General features: G+C 37.4%; 1 protein-coding gene across 1 annotated transcript in view; it reads left to right on the top strand.

Moving 5' to 3' along the window:
* The window catches only part of KHDRBS3 (KH RNA binding domain containing, signal transduction associated 3), an 82,249-nt gene that overhangs the window by 41,271 nt on the left and 20,685 nt on the right, over window positions 1-20,293 (top strand). The window contains exons 5-6 of the mRNA XM_084209883.1: window positions 2,851-2,990; window positions 9,550-9,742. Of these exons, the coding sequence (XP_084066009.1) occupies window positions 2,851-2,990; window positions 9,550-9,742 (333 nt within the window). The remainder of the gene's footprint in view (window positions 1-2,850; window positions 2,991-9,549; window positions 9,743-20,293) is intronic.

Below are 20,293 nucleotides of genomic sequence, written 5' to 3'. Positions count from 1 at the left end.
ACAATCTATACCCATTATATGACAATGTGAGCAGGATTCCTGCTCAACGTTTTCCTGTAGCCTGTCCTACCTTCTGCATATTTGGTTTGTAAGATGTGGTGATGAAATAGCATTTAATTGCATTTTGAAGAGCTTGGTGGCCTTTGGAAGCTCTCACAGACTTCTCCTTAAGTAAGCTGGCAAGCAACTGTAAGGTGTAAAATGGCTGGAAACCTGGTAATTATTGATTGCTCACTGTCAGGATAAAGATCTACTCGAGTGCTTTGCAAAGCTGCAAAGGGTTTTTTAGAGACCTGTCCTAACATGATATAAATAAATAGCTTTGCTAATGGTTTGAGTGATAAATTGAAATAAGGTCTTAAGCTAGAGTGATCCTGAGAAGAGCTGCTGCCAGTGTGTTGATCTCACTGGGTGAAAATCATAGATACTATTTTAAAGAAGGTTTAGTTAGATCACCTGAGTGTGGGGACTTGTGGGATGAAAATCTCCTGCATGGATCTTGGTTTAAATGCACCATCCATGGCTGGATAAGACTGTAGTCAGTCAGGGTAGGCAATTTATTCATCAAGTGAGAGTACATCTGTTCAGTTGAAATTCAACAGCAGTTAATTTCAATTGCTGCCACTGCCTAAGCTGTTCAGAGGAGGGATGCAGTCTAAAGGGTTTCCATGTCTATCTTCTAGGTGAGGAAAAGATTATTGTCTGCTTAATTTGACTTGAAGTGTGCTGTTTCCAGCAGTGATCATTCATAAATTGACCGTCTGCTACTTTTAATTGAGGAATCCATTTCTGAGTCTAATGGATTAACACTGCAGCTTATCGTGGCTGCCTTGTACTGCCCTTTCACTCTGCATCCTCCTGCTGCCTCTGGCATCTGTGATAAGGGCCATGTTTTCTGTTCTGTGCTGTGCACAGTGGAGCCCTTCTCCGTGACCTAAGGCTGCTGCTGTGTCTGGTAATGTGCTGCAGGAAAGTGAGAAAGCATCAGGGAGAAAAGAAAAGGGACCCAACACACACAGTGGCAACCCGAGCACATCTTTGCTAAGGGATTAAATTAATTGAGTATAAAATGATCAAAGGTATTTTTCTAGGGGCACAGTTCTGAAAAAGATGTCTTGTGGAGAAATGATAAGGGCATCTGATATAGGCTGTCAGAACTTTGATATTGTATGTTGGTGGTACAGTGTCTTGGTGTTTTGTTCTATACAGGACATAGAATTTTGCATTTGTAGCCAGCTCTGATCCAGCAACAAACAAAAAATACAGAGTGGGCTTCTGTACATTAGCTGGCCAGGATAGTGTTCAGTTTCCTGTTTTTAGTCTACTCCCTGTGATGGATTGGTCATGTATTGGGTCCTGGCCATTTAATAATGGACTCTTTTCTCAAAAGCTTCAATTATGCCATTTGAAACAGTTATTTCAGTCTTTTAGACCTTTTTCATATTTGTTGTTTTGTTTCTGCTGCTAAATAGAGGATGATCTCAGGTGGGCAGTTGGGAGTTAAGTTTCAGAACCTATTTAAGGCAGTTTGGACAAAATGCTGTAATGGTGCTTCTTTTAATGTAACTTTCTTCAGCAATGGCATATAAAGGACAATTTTTTTATTTCCATTTATAGAAGTCTAGGAGAAGCAGAATGTTTCAAGGATAATTGAGAGATTTGGATTCATGGAAGTTTTAATCTCCTTTCAATGCAGGGTTATGTTTCAGAGTCTTTAAGACTGCCTGACAATCTTTTGGTCCCTGTCTAGTGAATAAATGTAATAAACTCAGATTTGCAGTGAGATGCAGATTCTTTGTTTTGTCATTGAATTGTAAAATGGGTTGTGTTAGAACAACCCCTCCTTCTTGAAATGGGAGGATTTGCAGAAGAGCTTTTGTATCAGAAGTATCCCTTTGTTCCTATGGGAGCACCTATTAATATTTTGATACTCAGTTAATACAGATGCACTTTGGGTAAAATAGTTATCTTTAATTCACCTTTATGGCTGCATTCTGCTTGGCTCACTTTAAGTGGAGGAGAAATGATAGAAAAATACTTATATCTCCAGAGTTCAGTGCTGGGTCTGCTTTATTCCTGTGTGCTCTGCTTGTTTCGGGGGTTGACTCAAGGTCCCTGAAAACTGTGCTTGAGAAGTACCATATTAATTCTGTGTACAAAAACATGAGCTTTGCTTTTACTAGACCTTGAAAGTAGAGGATTTGTGCAGACAGAAATAAGCCATATGTCCTTGGCATTTTTACCATTGCATATTTTTACCATTGCATATTATAGAATTTAATTTTTTGAGCTCTTCTTATTAGATGTGTGTGTGTGTCTTGAATGAATTCCTGTGTTTATTCTATAACTCCTGACTTTAAAAGTGTGGATTCCTAATCTATTCCTTCATTTTCATGTGCTGTGCTGTTCTCAAGTGTATTTATTCTCTACTCTTTTGCAACTCTCTCACACACACTCTCTCTCTCTCTCCTCTTTTTCCTGCTTTTAGCACAGTCATTCTACAGCTGAAGCTACAAATTAGATCTCAGTTCAGAATATGGGATCTTGATTTTTTTTTTCTGCTTTCCTTCTATCTCTGCAGTATTTTAACTTTGCCATTTAATTGGTAAAGCTACATAAAAATATATGCAAATGGAAGAAAAACATGCCTGAGCAAAAAAATGGAAGTTATTATGTAGAATTCTCTAATAATATTTGGACTGAATATTATTCCTTTCTTATTATGTATATTAAACTTTTTCAGTGGAATGTTCAACTTTTTAAGAGGAAACTTTCAGGAAACATGTTTGCTGAGAGTGGTGGGTAAACAATTAGATTTTTTTTTTTCACTCTGCCTTCCCCTTGTTTTAGGACTACAATGACGAAATCAGACAGGCACAGCTTCAAGAATTAACATATTTAAATGGTGGCTCAGAAACTGCAGAAGTTCCAGTTGTCCGTGGAAAAGCATCGATGCGAGCAAGAGGAGTCCCTGTTCCTGCTTTGTCCAGGTATGTGGAGTTCCATTGGAATGGATGCATTTCAAGCTTTTCCCTTCAAACACAATTTCTCCCCCAAGTACAACATGAAGGATTCCCAAAAGAAGAGCAAAAGATCGGGGAAACAACCTTCATTTATTGATGGAAGTTTAATTCATTTGGGCTGAGTTAACGATGCTCTTGTGGAACTTGAATGCTGCCTTTGTAAAGAAGCAGTGCAGAGCATAGGAGATGTTCAATCCTATTGTGAGCACCTTGATTTCTAGCCTTGAGTTGCTCCTTAGGTGCAGTCTGTGTTTGGGCCTATGGAGTTGACAGCAGTAAATCTCTTACCTCGATTGACATGAATTTCAGGCAGTATCTCCAACTAATACAGAATGCTTTTCTTTTTTTATGGTACTACTAAGTTTTCATAGTCATGATGAAATGATACAGAAGTGCTCTGGAGGTAGAATTTGGATTTTCTTGTTTGAGTGGCACTTTGTGAAAAATGGCTTTTGTTTGATTTGAGAGCAGGCAAACTCTACTGCTTTTGCTGTTTTTCTTTGTCACAGGAGATATATTGTTTTTACTCTAGCATCCCCCATCTTCACTGCAGTACTGAGATGACAGTTGAAATTCCTTCAAGTTCTGAAGTGTGAAAACAAAACCTAAATAAAGTTCATAACTGTTTATGTTACAGAATACAGGGATTGTGGCTGCAGCACCTGAGTGTTACTGTTAACTGTGGTGATCTTTTCTTCTATTTCGTGTATAGTTCTTGTCGATGCAACTTGAAGCTTGCATTTCTGAATGCAAGTTGTAAACTAATTTCTTGTTTCAATGCATTTCTTGGGAGCTAATTTCTTAATAATACCCTGAAGCATTTTACCTCAGATGATGAAGCAGGTTAGAAGAAGCAGCACTAAGGAAATGCTCCATTTATACAGATCTACTTAGTTACATGTATCCTGAAAATGATTCAAATGCAATGCAGAGTGAATCTTAATTTAAAGAAATTATTCTTACTGTGGGTTGTGTGCTGGGAGAAAAAATTCTCTCAATCATCAAATTGTTTTTCTTGTATTTTGTAATATTGTGCGAATATATATTTACTGCTTTTCTTGATTTTAATGTTCTGTGTAATGTTAATTATATACCAAGATTCACCTCTTGGTATTGTAATCAGCCAAGAGTTCTTTCAAATTGGAGACTTCATTTGGTGTTGGTTGTTTTTGGGTTTTTTTCCAACATTTTTTTGTTTTTTAAATAGCTGTTTGTAACTTTGCCACAGTTGTCTGTAATGATTCTGCTACAGACTCTCAGTCTGGATATATTTGCAGTGCTATGTAAAGTTTCTTTCATTTTCCATGTCCTTCAGGTAATATTTCTGGGATACAGAAGCTATTGTTTGGTAATTTCCTATCACCAAAGCTTGATAACTAATTTACACAGTTAGTATGTGGATATGTAAATAGTTTTTTTTAAAGTACTACAATTCTAACATCATGAGTTCTGTCCTGTGGATTTTGGTAAATTATTTTTTTTCAATCTGCATTTTATGCAAGAAATACACTGTTACAGAGCTTACAGAATCCTTCAGAGTTGGTCTACAACTATTGAAGTGTCTTTGGGGTAAATTTAAATGCTATTTGTGTTTGATTTGGAGATGACAGGAAAAGATTGTGGTTTTGTCATCACCATTTTTCACATATATTCTAAGGGAAAGCTAAAGGGTGTCTGTTTGACTTGTCCTTACTTGAAGGCTTGTCTTAAACTCCAGATATTTTTCTCTCAAATTGAAGTGCTCTGTTAGCATATTCCTTAAGTGAAGTTCAGTTCTGTTGCTACTGAGATTCTACAGCCATTGAGCTGAAGATCTCAAACTCAGTTATATAAAGATCTGATTCTTTTTTAGCAGAAATGGATTTCAATGAATAATACTTTTGTTGAAGCAAAGCTTTAAAGGCTTTGTCTCAGAGTTGGATAAAACACTTTCAATAGGCAGCATCCCTGAGATATCCAGGAGAAGGTGAAGCAAAGCCTCAGAAGACTTGCAAAATGAAGTTTAAAACCTTGATCCTAACCTTTCTTTGTAATCTGCAGAATGGTGTTATGGTATCGGCCTTTATACATGAAACATCCTGTTGAGTGTGTTTAAGTTCTCACTTTTGAAACCTTTATTACTCCTGAATAGTTTCAGTTTAAAAAAAAAAGGTACTAATTTATTAATTTATTCCTGTTTTGCTCCTTATCAGACATTTGAGAACTGGATATAATGCATCTTATTAATTCTATTTTTGGCTCCATAACAAAATTTTATTTTGTGGAAAACAGTACATTTGTGTTTGCATAGAAAAAATCTAGTTTATATGCAGACATTCCTGTGTGTGGTAAGTAATTTCCTAATGGTTGTGGTTTGGAAACTCTGTATTCTTTTTTCTGGATTGTTCCTGATTTTCTTGACTAAATTTTTATTACTCTAGAGCCAAGTAAGGTTTTGTGGGTGACTGGATGGAATTTGTTCTGGAAGAGCTGTGTATGTGTGTTGCAGGCTTTACATTCAGGAATGTTCTTTTCTCATCACTGATCTCAGAGGACACAGCTGCTTCCTCTATAGCTATTTCCTTTCCTCCCTCCTTGCCCCAGGTTCGTGTCCCTCATACTGTTAAAGATGACCTTCAGATGTAATCACAGCCCTTCTGTTTTCTGCAGTGTTCATGCTGAGCACTTTAACTATTTTGACATAACCCCTCTTCTGTACAACAAGATGGGAAAATGGTGAAAGCCTGTTTTTTATTCCTTTGTTTTTATTATGATCTTAAATTCTTTTCTGGAGGCAACTGTATAAAATGTTCATACCAGTTGCTTTTTAATTTATTGTGATTGCAAACTTAGAAAGATTCATGGTGTTTTATGTGATGGTGTTAAGGTGTGAAACCAGAAAATTTTACTCTTTAGGAATCAGTGTTTCTTTAGTGCATGTGTATTCCCATCCTGAATCAGTGCTTTATAAATGATAGCAACCAAAATGTGAATTTTGATTTCTGATTAAATAAAGACTTAAAATACACATATTAAGGTTCTACTGGAAGGTGTCCCTGCCCATGGCAACTGAGTTGGAATTTGATGATTATTAAAGTCTCTTCCAACCCAAACCCTTCTATGACTCTATACATGTTAATGTACACCTCTAAGGAGGTTTTGCAACTAAAGCACCATTTCTCTTTAAAACATTACACCAAGAATAAAAATAAGATTAACGGATCACTCATTTGTGACTCCAACTGAGATGTTCTAGAAAAGTGAAATTCTAGAGGATGATTGGTGGTATGAAGTGCCTTAATCTAATTAATTGTTCCTGATATGTGAACTGTTCTAGACTGCTTGTCATCTTTGACACTTCCAGTTATTTTATGTTTGTTTGTTTTTTTTTTTTAATTAGGAAAGAAGCTCATTTAGGAAACAAGTCTGTGAATACACACAGTTGAGTAGTGAAGTTTTATGTGTACTCTTATGTTTTCTAAAATTGTATTTTAGAAATACAATTTCTGGACCAGTCTTAGTTCTAGATGTTCTGTAGACAGTTATAGTGCAGAACCTATTGGTTTGTGTAATGGTAGGATATATAAATTTATATGTGTGTAGGTATTAACTCCCAAGTGTTCCTTCCTGTAAGTTAATTTTTTTACTAATTTTCTTTTCTAAAACATTCAGGTTGAGATTCAGCTACAAATTAGAGTAGGCATCTGAACATCTGTTGCAGTTTATTGAAAAATAATGCGTGTCTTTGTAATTGTTCCTTTTCTGTAATTTGTCTCTAAACCATTGGCAGCACTATCTAGTGGGTTACTGTAAGAACAGCTCTACCATGAGGAACTTGTTTAGTTATTCTTGATTGTGTAGCAAATTCTTAATGTACATGTACCTGTAGACATTCATATATATGAATCCATCTGGTCTGGTGGTCGAGGCTCACTCTGGGAGGTTTCCTGATTCTGGGACAATTGAAGGACTTCAGTTACCCTGGACCTGCTTTTCTGAATATTTTGTTTTATTAGGATTCTTCCTTTGAGGTTAGAGTTGGGTTCAGCCTTTCAAGTGATACCCCTTTTAAAACCTGTTCTAGCTTTACTGAGCTCCTACTGCCCTTTCTCAAGTGTTTCCTTTTTTGATAATTTTTTGTATTTGCTGTGACTCCCCACAGAATTGCTGTCTCCCAATATCATATATGTACATTTTACTCTTTTAAGCATTTTAAACATAATTTCTGTAGCTGCCCTTTTCAAATTAAGCAATGCCTGAACAGATCTGTTGTTTTTGCAGAGGTATGCAAAGGTTCCTGTTCAAGTGGTTGCTCTGTATTTTGAGTCTGTTCATTGTAAATGTCCATCAAGCTTCTTTAGTTCCCCTATAACTTCTTTAAAAATAACAATTCTTAAAAGGATTTACAATTTACAAACTTTTATACAAGTCAGAAGAAATAACAGTTTACAGTTTCTAAAAATTTCCTCTTACCCTCATAACCTGATACAACTCAAATATGTGTGGTGTTGATTGAACTCTTCTGTCACTGGGTTTTCTGTCTTGGTGCTTTTCCAGTCTCCTCCAGCCTGGTTCCAGTCTCCTCAGTAACCATGAGAACCATACAGCTCAGGTTAAGAGGTCCTGTAGGAGGAATGAACAAAGTTATGAAAAGTTAAGATCATAAATAATCTCATAATACAAGAGAAATATTATTTCCCACCCATCACCATTCCAATCCTATTAACTGGTTTTTTTTGAAATGCAGAAAAGACCTCATCATATGGATCTGATTTTCTAATTACTTCTCAAGAATAAATATATGCTAGCTTGAAAAATGGTACTTTTTTTCTTCCCTAAAATGTTTTTCCATGTTTTTCAGCATATCCCATTTCCTGCTTTCACTTGCACCCTGCCTGAAGGATGCTGTCATGATTATGCCTAATGATTCTTGAATCTTTTTACTGACAGTTTTCTTTTTTTTTTTATTTGGTATTGACTGTATTCTATGCCACTAGGTTCATTTCCCTTTCTCTGGCTTCTCCTGGAAAGTATCACATTTTCTATTTCTTTATATTACTTTAGCAGGCTGTGTCTGGAAACTTCACTGCTCACCCCTGCCCCCATTACAATGAAGTCAAATAAGCAGCTGGTACCCTGTCCAGCTGAGGAGGCATTCTACAGATTAGACAAAACCAAATAATAAGCACAGTTCTAAATCACTTACTCTCTAGGCTTGTTTAAAATACTTTGTGGCTGTGTTTTGATCAGTAATAAAATTAATAAAATCTATCCTGCTTGTATCTTAACATTTTTTGCATTCCTCATTCAGTGATGCAGTTTTTGAAATACTGCTTATTTGTGGTAAAATGATTGTCTTGTTTTGTGATTTGTTTATTGATGTGAAATTATGCAATTTGTATGAAATGGGATAGGAAATCATAAGGCCAAATCTGGATCTTTATCATGCTGTTCGAGTTGGAAATTTCCACTGAAATCAGTATATTTTTATTCAATTACTGGTCTTGAGATTAATTAGATAATGGCTTGGTAGGTAGAAAGATAGGGTAGAGTTTGTGCCTTGTTTCCTTCTGTGTATCTTTTAGAGTGAAGGGTCTTTGGAACAATTCTATTTGCCAACAGCAGTCATTCAGACTCAATTACAGCTCATGGGTTGAAATTATCTCCTTAAAAAGGAGATGTCTATTAGCAATGCTTTAGATTTCTTGTTTAACAGAGTAATTGATGAAAATTTCTCACAGATTGTACCTCTAAGTCTCTGCCTTTACTACAGGGAGGTAGGAGGAAAAGCCACTTCTAAATGGATCAAATGTGTTTTGAAAACTGAAGTATCAACTGAAGGTTCAACTGAAGTCTGATATTTTTCATCTATATGTTAAGTGTCCAAAGTAATGGAATGCAAGTTAGTGCCTATCATGCTTTCAGAATTTTTAGACCAAATATACTGTTATTTAGTGTTCTTAAACACATATAGGACATCAGGTTATATCCTATAATCACCCTGCACGTTTTATGTTTGGATGTTCCCTGAAACAGATGGAAATCTCTTCAGAAGCAGAAGAAAATGTACTTTTTGTGATGCACTCAGTGTCTCACACCCAGTGTGATTTTTGGGTTGTGTTCAGAAACTTTCATGGGATCAGAAGGGAGTGGCAACTGATTTCTCTGTGCAGGGTTTGAGTATGATATTGCCTGACACCTTGAAATGAAGCTGTTCCTCTGTGCTTGTGATTTCACATACTAGAAGTCAAATTCCAGTGAAGGTGGCTGATTCCATCAGATTGTTTTGGGTGTGCCTGAGTGTGTAAGAATGACTCAAGGCAGTGCAAGGTTCATCACTGAATCCCATGTCTATTTTGCATCTTCCAGCATTTTTTTCATAACGCGTGCAATCGGATTTAAGCCTACAGAGAAAGGACAAACTCTAAATCTCTTCTAGACTTCTTCTGGCTGTAGCAAAGCAGAACTGCCATGATGTGGGGGAGAGAGGTGTTGGAAGGGAGGTCCTGGGGATGGTGTTAATGCTCAGTGATCCGTGTGTTCGCAGGGGCCGTGGGGGAGTGCCTCCACCACCAGCAGGAGTGCCCAGAGGGGCACCAGCTCCCCGGGGAGTCCCTCCCAGCCGAGGACCTGTCAGTCGGAGCCGGGGACTTCTGGCACCCAGAGCACGAGGAGTTCCTCCCCCAGCAGGGTACCGGCCCCTGCCGCCGCCCCCGGCACAGGAGACCTACGGGGAATATGTAAGTGGAGCTGTGGATGTGCTGTGTGTGGAGCCTGAGTCATTCTGGAGAGGTCAGATCCCTTCAGAACTCAGTGCAGTCTCTGTAATTAGCACCTAAGTAGGTGCTACACCCAACATCTCTGACAAATGTGGTCATCTCTCTTTACCATTTCAGGCTTGAAATGTTTAATTAAAAAAAAAAATCAGTTTATATGTATACACCGTCACAAAGACATTTGCAGTGCATTTGGCAAAATAGTTATGTGCCTCTTAAATGTTTAATATTAAGTTTCTGCTTTCCAAAATATCTGAAAAACCATGATTGTTGTAGACTTTTAATTCTCAACTAAAACAGAATCATATTCTAATCTTCCTTCCTAAGCCTATCTTTGTGGTCATATAGTGGTTTAATGATCAGACATGTAAAGTATTTTTATGGCAGCTTCAGAACTAATCCTTAAATTTTAACAATGCACAATGTATCTCAATAAGCCATACATACTCATCTTGATTTTATTGTATTAAACATTAGAATCATATCAAAATACTTTTTATGTTGTATATGACAAAATTATGCAGTTATAAATTGTTAAGTAAAACTTAAATTGAACTTACAGAACAGTAAGATAGAGAAAAAAGACCATTAAGTCAAAACTATAGTGATAAAAATGAATTTAGTCTTATAGAAAAATAATACCTTCAAGGACAATGCTTTTAATACTAAAGGTTTTAGTGTATCCTCTTTACAACCAAGTGTGTCTGAACTTCACTGTTTAGACTAGCAAAAAAGAAGATTCAGTGTTCCTGAAAATGTCTTTGCTACTTAGGTATTTTTTACTTTTCTCTAATCCTTTCTTTCACCTGCCTTCAACTCTGTTCTTCCAAAGATCCCCACCAAAACCATCTAAATCAAATACCAGTTTTTTTCCCCTTTTGTCAGAAAACCAGTTTTCTGTATAACACTTGTAGAAAAACACTTGTAGGGAAGAAGTTCAGTGTTGTTAATGTAAACATTTATGCATATAACTGAAAAAACCTCAGAAGAAGTTAATGTAGTTCATTAATTTTGAGGAAGAATACTTTAACAACATGCTTAAATTTCCCCTGGCTATACTTGACTAGTCAAAGTGGATACTGCAAATAAGTGGTTCTCTCACAATGCTGTCCAAGGAATCAATCCTCATTGTACACCTGTTTCCAGGACATTCTAGAACACATAGAGAGATGGTAGAATAGAAACCTCTTTGAGTAACTTCATATTTCTTTATGGTCTGATATTTATAGAATGTGTCTATAGAAGGGGTGTGGAAGTAACAGCTGTTTACCTCAGTGTCCTGAAGAAGGCTTCACTTCTGGGAGAATAGTTAGAAAATAGCACTGTGCAGAAAAATAGTGCTGTGCTAAATAACTTCTAAAAAGAATTTTCTTTAGAACTGGATCGCTTATCTTCCAAAAAAGATACTTTAGCAGGGGTAGAGATAGATAGATAGATAAATAGATAGATAGATATAGTACTTAAAGCTGTAGTTAAAAACCAGTCCTAGGTCGTATTTTTTTTTTTCAGAAGAATGTTTAGCAGGGACATAAGCCATTGGTGTATTGCATGTTCCATGTTAAATTTGATGCTTGGTATTTTTTACCTGTCCATTTGCAGTACATTATCTAAGTGCCTTATCTGTCTTGTACAGGTTAAGGGAGCATGGTCTGAGCCTTTAGTAGTATTTCTGTGCCTTCTTTACTAATTCCTGCTTAGTTATATCTAATACTAAAGCGTTAGTTTGCCAACCTGAGCAGAATAAGGTCTTGTTGATTGAGAAGTGTCTGTAGAATGAGAACATCAGAAACACTGGGGGGTACCAAAAGCTGTTTGAAGCACCATCAAAGCTTTGGAGATTGAGATATCCAGAGAGCCTACAGAGAAATCTTTAGAAGTGTATTGGATTTTTGTGGCCAGGTTCTGGTAGCAGAGGGGGTGAAGGGGTGGTTTCTGTGAGATGCTTCTGGAAGCTTCTGCTGTGCCCAGCAGAGCCTGTGCCAGCCAGCTCCAAGGTGGTCCTGCTGCTGGCCAAACTAAAGCCCAGCAATGGTGCTACTGCATCTGGATTAATGTATCTAAGGGAGGGAGAAGAATCCCAGTCTGCAGCAGTGTGTTCCTAAAGGACTTCACCCCATGCAAGGTTCCTGCACTGGAACAGTTCATCATGAACTGCAGCCCAGGGGAGGGCTCACATTGTAGAAGTTTTTGTTGGACTGTCCCTGTGGGAGGGATCTGATGCTGGAGCTGGTGAAGGGTGGGATGTGTCCTGTCCCTGGGGAGGAGCAAGTAGGGACCAGGTGTGGTGAGTCCACTACAGCCCCCATTCTCATCCCCTGCATTGCTGAGAGGGAATGAGCAGAGAATTTTGGAGTGAAGTTGAGACTGGGAAAGAAGGGAAAAGTTCAGGGGAAGATGTTGCTAAATTGAGTTTTTATTTTTTATCATCCTACTCTTGTTTCATTGGTGATAAGCTAATTTACCCCACTTGGGTCTGTTTTGCCTGTGACAGTAACTGGGGAGAGATCTTGAGCCAGGAGACTTTTATGGTTTCTCCCCCCGTCCACCTGAGGAGAGGAGTGACAGAGTGGCTTTGGTGGTCACCTGGTGTCCAGCCAGGGTCAAATCACCACAAGAAGACTTTCTATTGAGGAGTGGAAAGTCCTGAGGATTCAGGAAGCTTCTCATTCCCTTAGGCTTACAAACCTTTGCTTTGTACTCATTAAACTAATGTGAAACTGTGCAAGTCCAGGAGGAAGCAAACTGTGTGGATGGAAGCTTTGAACCACTCACTCCTGTAACTGAATATCTCAAAGGTGATTTAGAGCTCTCAGTATATGAAGTCCTTGCCCATTTCCTCTGAGTGCTATTAAATCTCTCTTGTTACAGACAATGAATTACAGCTTCCTTTTTCCTTCTCTCCTTTTGCTAACTCTGTCTAGTCTTTGAAACCAGTAAATTTTTAACATCTGTGATGTTAAAACTCAGTTTTGCCTCCTGCTTATCCTCTCCTTCCTCTGCTTGATTAAGTAGCTGGTTTTTTATAAATAGTTATCTTCACAATGGGAAAGGGAATGCCTATTTCATTCTGAAAAATTGGAAGGATTACTTCTGGAGGCAGTGTTTCACATGGGAAAAATATCACAGGGAAAAAGTCGTTAATTTGAGATGCATTTTAATGTAAAATCAAGAAAACTGTGTGAACATTGCTGTCCTGTGTTTAGAGCCCGCAGGGCAGTGTTCAGAATCTTGCCCATGACAAAAAGCTCTGCTCAGAGTGAGCTGCCTCTGTCTCCTGTCAGCTTCCTGGGGTCTGTGCATTGGTGGCCTTTGAATGCTTTGGCTTTCTCTGCAGAAGTCACACAGCATACTGGGCTAGCAGCAACAGTGGCACGTCTTTCAGTTCAATATAAGCAGTTTTCCCACTCCACTTTTGCCAGTCTCACTTATGTATGGATCTCAGCTGCAGGACTCATTCCTCCTGAGACCCCACCACACTTTTAGGACCATGATGAAGCTCTTGAAGCCACTAAGTGACAGTTCCTTATCATTTTCTCTCAAGACTGACTCTTTAATAGCTGCAGCACCAGCTTATGTAGGAAAAATTCCAGCCTCTACAGCCAGCCAGCTTTATAATCACTGTTCTGAAGTCATTGCTCTGGTTGCTGTGATAAACTTTCTCTGAAGACTAGCAGGACTCTGATTTTTCTTTCCTCAGCTGCTTAGGTCAGGAGAAAACATGTTGTGACGTGTGAAGCATGGCCAGGATTATTTTTGTAATAGTTGGATGAGGGAAGCCATACTAGGTGGATGCTACATTTGTTGAAGAGCTTACAGATGGTTTCAGGAACATTTTTCTCTTAATTAAATGGGATTTTTTTCCTACTTATTGAACCATACTGTGCAACAGAGAAAAAAATATTTTTATGGATTTTTAAGCTGACAACTTATTCCATTATAATAAGAAATATAAACTGTATTTAAGTACCAGCTGAAAATTTTAAGCTTTTCTACAATTTTCCAATAAGCAGGAAATTAATAGCAGTGTAAGGTCAATTCCTTAGCAGATGTTGAGTCAACCATGGGTTAGAACAGAACTGCTCAGTCTCAGTTATTGCCTCATCACATTTGTTGCTCTTGGCCTTGTCCTGCTGTTGTCTTTTTTGCAGCTTCCAGCCTCTGAGGTTTTTTTCCAAATTAGCAATGCAGCAGTGGGACTGAAGCTTTTTAAGACTAGATTTTTATTTCATGCTGTTTTCATTTTATAAAGGCAAATATTTTGCAAATATTCTGCCAGTATTTCACATCTGTACTTTGCATGACTGTACTTGTGATGATGCTTTGTCAAGTCCTGTTGTGGCTGCTTATTGTGTTAAATGCAAAGTGAGTTTTATCTGAGTTCATAATCACATCTTTAGGCATTAAGAACTTTAAGCATGGATTTAAAACCTGTTGCTCTGCCAGTAAGGAATGTCTACACTAAAAAATAACTCATCAGTCCTGCATGTTGTGACCAAGACTTGCTTCAACAGTACTTTGGAAGATGTCAGATCTGAATATTCCTCCCTGTTCTGGAGAAAATTTGTGTCACAGCTTTATTTCTGGTTTTGGCCAATTTATTTATGTTTTCTGGTGTTCAGACAAGGGTTAACTCAGGGGCAGAGTTTTCTGGTGCACTGACCACATGTGTAATTTCTAGCAGCTAAAGCTTCAATTACATTGCTTTGTGTATTAAGAAATGGAACCAAATTGGGATGTCTACCAATAAGAGACCAAGGGAGCCTTTCTAATGTTAAGTAAATTTTATCTTGAAAAAGAGCACCGTGAATTATTTCCATTTAGATTTCAAAATTATTTTTACTTGGATACAGATGCAGGCCATTCAAAAGGATGTACAGAACAGTTGGATACAAAAAAGTTACTGGTAGCAATAACCTTCAAAGCCTATTCTTTAAAATCTACATTTAGTTATTTCTTCATTCTGCAAAACCATAAAGTTTATAAGCTTTATAGTTCCTGAAGCATTCACATGTGGGTATTTCCAGAAATACATTTCTTTAACTGATGAGCAAAGCAGACCTCAGACTCAAGATTGTAGTTCTCACACTAGGTCTGTATTGTGATTAGCACTGTATGTGTACTGTGAAGTGCATGTGTATTACAGGTAGTGCAAGGGTATGAGACTATGCTTGTCCCAAAATAATGAGCAGATGATGTGTTGCTCTCTCTTTGTAAGTGAAATCTCAGTATTTTTCTGGTAGTGGAAGGCTGTGGTTCAAATTCCTGTTACAGTGTTCATATTCCCTTGGTTCTCTCTGGAGATGATGTCCTGACTACCAGCATAGTCCCAGCATATGCAGCACTTTTCTGTCCTTTTGGTTTTGCAGGAAATCCTACGAATTTGGTAAGCCTGAGGGAAAGATGATTCACAAATAATATTTTTCAGGATGGCTAAGAAATTAATTTCATGATCCAGTGAGTATTACAAAATATGAATGTAGGTATCCATTAGATAAAAGAATAATTGCAGTCTTAGTGTTTACAGGGGAGAGTCCATTCCATTGAAAAACCTATATCCTGTTATTTAGTTCACTTCCTTAGAAAACCAGTGCAAATTCTCTTTTAATCTCCATCCTTAAGTTTGAATTCCCTGTCTCCCTATTGAGATCATAATTAATTTAGATTTTGAAAAACTGAAAATTAGGATTAATGTGGAAGCAATTTCTTGGAGCTATTAATACACTGCTGATTTTGAGTGGTGAACTGTTTTTAAAGTAGAGTTTTCTCATTAACATTCATTTGCTGTTTGGGGTTGAAGAAGGTAAGATCTATAGGGAAAAAAAGAGAAAAATCTCTTTATAACATATAAAAAAACCCCCATTTTTTTAATTTACAAATAAAGGCTTATTGAAGTTCAGGTAGCAAAATATTAGTGAAAGTGAGGACTAGTCCAGATGGCGTAAGACTTTAAAAAGAATTTAAATTCTTGAATGGAGTTGAAGTATAATTTCAGTGTTACTTTGCAAGATTTACACCATGTTTTAATTTACCTTGGTCTTGTGAATGTTGATAGCTTTCTGATGATGTGCAGCATTTTAAATCAGTGAGTTTATCTGCTTGGTTGTTTGAATGTGAATCTTTTTGTTTGTGTTCCTGGAAAGGGCTTGAATTAGCTTCAGTCTCTAAGAAGCAGAGAAATTATCTTTTGTCTATGCTGTCCCTGTTCCCCTTTGTGGATAATGTTGTGGTTTCCATTTAGGTAATGTGCCATTTTATAAGCAGTTTGTTCACCGAGTTCTGGCCTTTTAGAAGTGCTATGTTCTTAAATTCAGGGGGAATTTGTCTAAGACTTTTGGAAAGCAAGTTCATAACATGAAAAAATTATTTCTTGGCTTTTCCTTCCCAATACAATGTTCTTTTTCAAAGTGAATAGGGCAAGCAAGAAGTAAATGGGGGTGGGGTGGGGGGGGGGGGGAAGGTAAAAGGTTTCACATTTTAAGCCCTTCAGATAACTGCTTTGTTTAATTTCAAACTCTGGAGTTTTCAGGATGAGATGGAGAGAGAATGCAAAATGTTTCCATTTTCCCAGAACTGGGGTGACATTGGAAAAAGTAAAGTGCTTTGGAGAAAAGGCTGAACAGCTTTTCCCTTTGCCTAACTCAATGTTCACCTATAAAGCTCCTATAAAATTCCTTTCTAAGTATTTTAGTTTAAGCTGCTTTTCTGAAACTTGGTATTATTGAACGAGTCCTGATGCTGGCACTGCTCCCTGCTGTTGTGCATAGAAAACCAGACTTGTTTTGGTCTGATAGTAATTTGGTTTAAATGTCGCTGTCTATATTCATTAGCAACTCCTCAGGGTTTTTTTGAGGTGCATGAAAAACAATCCACTCCTGCATCTCTCGTTCTATGAAAACCTTATTTGTTCTGGTTGGATATACACTAGGCTTCTTCTGGATGAAAACAGATAAAAATCTCCAAAACAAGAGCTTACAGTCTGTGCATGTTTGCTGCTAATGTCCTTGATGTTGGTGCTCAGACTTAAGATGGTTGTAGCTACCCATATTTGTTCTGATTGCCTCATATTCCCTGTTGATTAAATGAGGGGGAGATGTTATTCCCATGTAACAAAATGTCTGTTCCTTCCCTTTACCGTTCTAATTTGCCAAAAGGAGTTCATTGCACTGATGTTGTTTTTGTGTTGTCTCCTTCAAGTTAATCTCTGCATAAACTTTTTTTAAATTTGATAGTTTTTATCTAAAAGAAATATGTGAATGTGTTCTTCCAGTGCTCTGGGATAGTGTAGTAGTGTAAATATTAATTTCAGAGAATGATGAGGAAAAGAAGCAGTGTAAAAAGAAAACATTTTAGCTCTAGTGGTAGTGTCCTTATTTTTTTCCCTTGGATGGATATCCTTAGATGGGAACAGCTGGAAAATTGATTTCTTATTGATTTCATGAACTTTTTTCCCAGCTCTGCAAATGGCCTTTCTCTTAAAAGCCACTTCTACCTCTTCTTTCTTCCTGTTTCTCTGTCTTGTTCTTTGAAACATTGTTCATTTTCCTTAAAGAGGGTACAAACAGTAGTCTGTCATTGTCACTGCCAACAGATTCCAATTTAAAACCACCATTTCCTATTCTCCACTTGCAAGGGTTTGTTCAGAGTACTATTTTAATTAAAAAGCACTGATGAGCAAGGCTTAGTGTGATTTATAATGTTTTGGGGAGTGCAGAGGTTGTGGCAAAGATTGCTTTTATCATTTTTTGACCCATTATAGTAACTTAATATATTCAAATGGTGCATATTTACACATTGCCTTTGATTCCATTAATGAATAATGTCTGTTCTTTACACGGAGCAATTACAGCTACCAGTGCTGCTCTTTGGATTTATTTCACCTGTGGGCACCATCACTGAGACCACTGCAGGCAGAAGCTCTCTTTAAGTAGAAACACTTATAGGTTGGCTTAATAAAGGACTTTATTATTAAGCTCTGAGATTTTACAGAGTAATTTCATATTCTTTTCAGATGATCTTTGTTGTAACTCCAGCTTTTCTGTTACTTTGGGAGAAGATTCTTAAGCCTGAAGTCAAGGCAGCTGCTCTTGATGCCTTCCTGGTGGATACTTCAAATATTGGGTGATAAATACCAGAGGACTTCAGCATTTTCAGCTTTTTTCCCCCCCACATTTCTGTTGTAAGCACAGAGTGTTCAGCACACTTGCTGCCTTTTGATCAGACTAATCTGATAAGAGTCAAGTTTTCTGGGTTATCCTGAAAAGCAGAATAATGAATAACAATGGAAAGGCTTCTGTTCATGGCATGAAGACATGATCTGGTATGGGCTTTTGGGTTTTGAAGTGGGAGATGGAATATGGGTTCACCAGTAAGCTTTCTGATATCTGAGTACATTTAGCTAAAGCTATTCATAGACAGATGTAGTATGAATAGAGAGGGAAGTCCATTGTATTACGTTTGATAGATTGAAGGAATACAGACACTGTCATCCATGTGAAGAAGAATAATGGCTTTAAATATGAAAGTGAATGCTTTTATAAGTACCTGAAAGATGCCCAAAACTCAGCAGGAAAAATGTAATGAGAAGGTTCTTATGAAAGTATAATTCTTTTGTTATTACATAGAAAGAAATCTGTGTAGCAATGCTTGGGCTTAGTAGAATGTACTTAGTACAAAGGTGTACTTCAGTAAAGGCTTTCTGTGTGTGTAAGTTCAGTTCTGTCCATTTGTATTATATATGTGTAAAAATGATAGTTATTTTCATTTAAGTCAGCATGGTATTTTATAGTACTGAAATGTGCCAGATGGCCAGGGATATTTCACCTAAATACTAAATAAAGTTAAAGAAAACATTCACTGAAGCCACTAGAGGTCTGATTCAGAAATAAAATACTCAAGTAGCATGAATTTAATTTAAAATTTAAAAAATTCTGTCTTGGTTGACCTTATTTGTAACCTCCTGAAAGAGAAAGTTTTCAAATACTGCATGACTAAGAGCAAATACTGTCAGACCTAGTTCAGGGAAAGCTCTGAAACATATTTCAGCTGCTCCTGCCTAATTGCTACTTCAAAGGAATTGTGCAGAGCAAACACATATTTTTGAATTTTAATGTCTTATTTCTTAACAGAACAAGCTATTGAGAGCAAACCCATTTTATTTTTGGATCTTGTTGCACATATTTATCTTGTTTTTAGTGTAAACTTTGAGGTTTGTAACTATAAATATTAGGGGAAAATTCTTTCCTGTGAGGGTGGTGAGGCTCTGGTGCAGACTGCTCAGAGAAGTTGTGGCTGCCCCATCCCTGGAAGTGTTCAAGGCCAGGCTGGATAGGACTCTGAGCAACCTGGTCTAGTCAGGACACATGGAAGGTGTCCCTATCCATGGCAGGGGATGGAACAAGATGATCATTAACCTCCCTTCCAATCCAAACCATTCTGTGAGTCTATGAAATACATCAATGAAAGATAATAGATCTATTTAAGTAGATTATAGTAATCTCAAAAGCCCAGGTTGACAATTTTAATTCTGACAGGAGTCTCACATATAAACCACAAACCAGATATCTTTCCATACAAGGCTTCTAAGAACCACCATCAACAATATCATAATGCAGGGCTTAGTTTCAGCAGTTGCCAACTTATTAACACATGGAGTGGTGAACAGTGATGAATCCTGGGGAAAAATTCTCTGGAAGACAAGTGCTAATAAACAAAGTAGTTCAGTCTGAAACAGAATGGACCTCCCCCAAATTTTCCTTTTGTTCTGCTGAACACCTTATGAAGGATCTTCTCTTTTCAAATTCATTTTGTTCTGTTTTCAAGAAGTCATAGAAACACCATAACTTCAGAGCAGTCTCTTACCATCTTTCTCTCATGATCCATTTTTTCAGTGAAATAGTTAACATAAATGTGAATGAGAGGACTGATTGCTCAGGAGGTCTCTAATGATTCCTCAGGGGCAAAGCTTTCCTAACACATTAAAAGGTTCATTTCAGTCCTCCACTTTTATTTGTTGACACTGCTGGATGTGCCCAGTTTGAACTTTGGAAGGGATGTGGAAGAGATTTGGAAGTTTTAGAGATGGCTATTTCACAGTTGGGAGAGTCTATGAGAGGAGACCAAATGTCATGTAAATGTTCTGGAACAGAGCAAAGAAATTGGCTCAGGCAGCTTCTGCTGTTGGTCAGGGTCTGTATTGTTAACAGATGTCTGTGTATTGCATCAATAAGTAATAAAATGCCTGTTTGGAATAACTGCCAGGAGGCAGTGAGGCTGGGGTTTAGTCTGTGGCTTATCAAGAAAAGCCTTATCTGATGGGCAAGAAAATCCTAAGAGTCTGTTTTAATTTTTAGTTTCAGGGCAGTGAATTACTGAAAGACAAAATGCATTTCCTTTTATGAGTGACTATTTATTCATGGATCCCCATGCAACTGACAGTTGAAAGAATCCTAGTTTCTTCTTCCAAACCACTAAATAAACTCACTCAACTGTGCTGGCAAATGTTCACAGACACCCTTC

The sequence above is a fragment of the Fringilla coelebs genome (assembly GCF_963513975.1).
Source record: "Fringilla coelebs genome assembly, chromosome: 1".
Classification (NCBI taxonomy): domain Eukaryota; kingdom Metazoa; phylum Chordata; class Aves; order Passeriformes; family Fringillidae; genus Fringilla; species Fringilla coelebs.
This window is presented reverse-complemented; position numbering and strand designations above follow the sequence as displayed.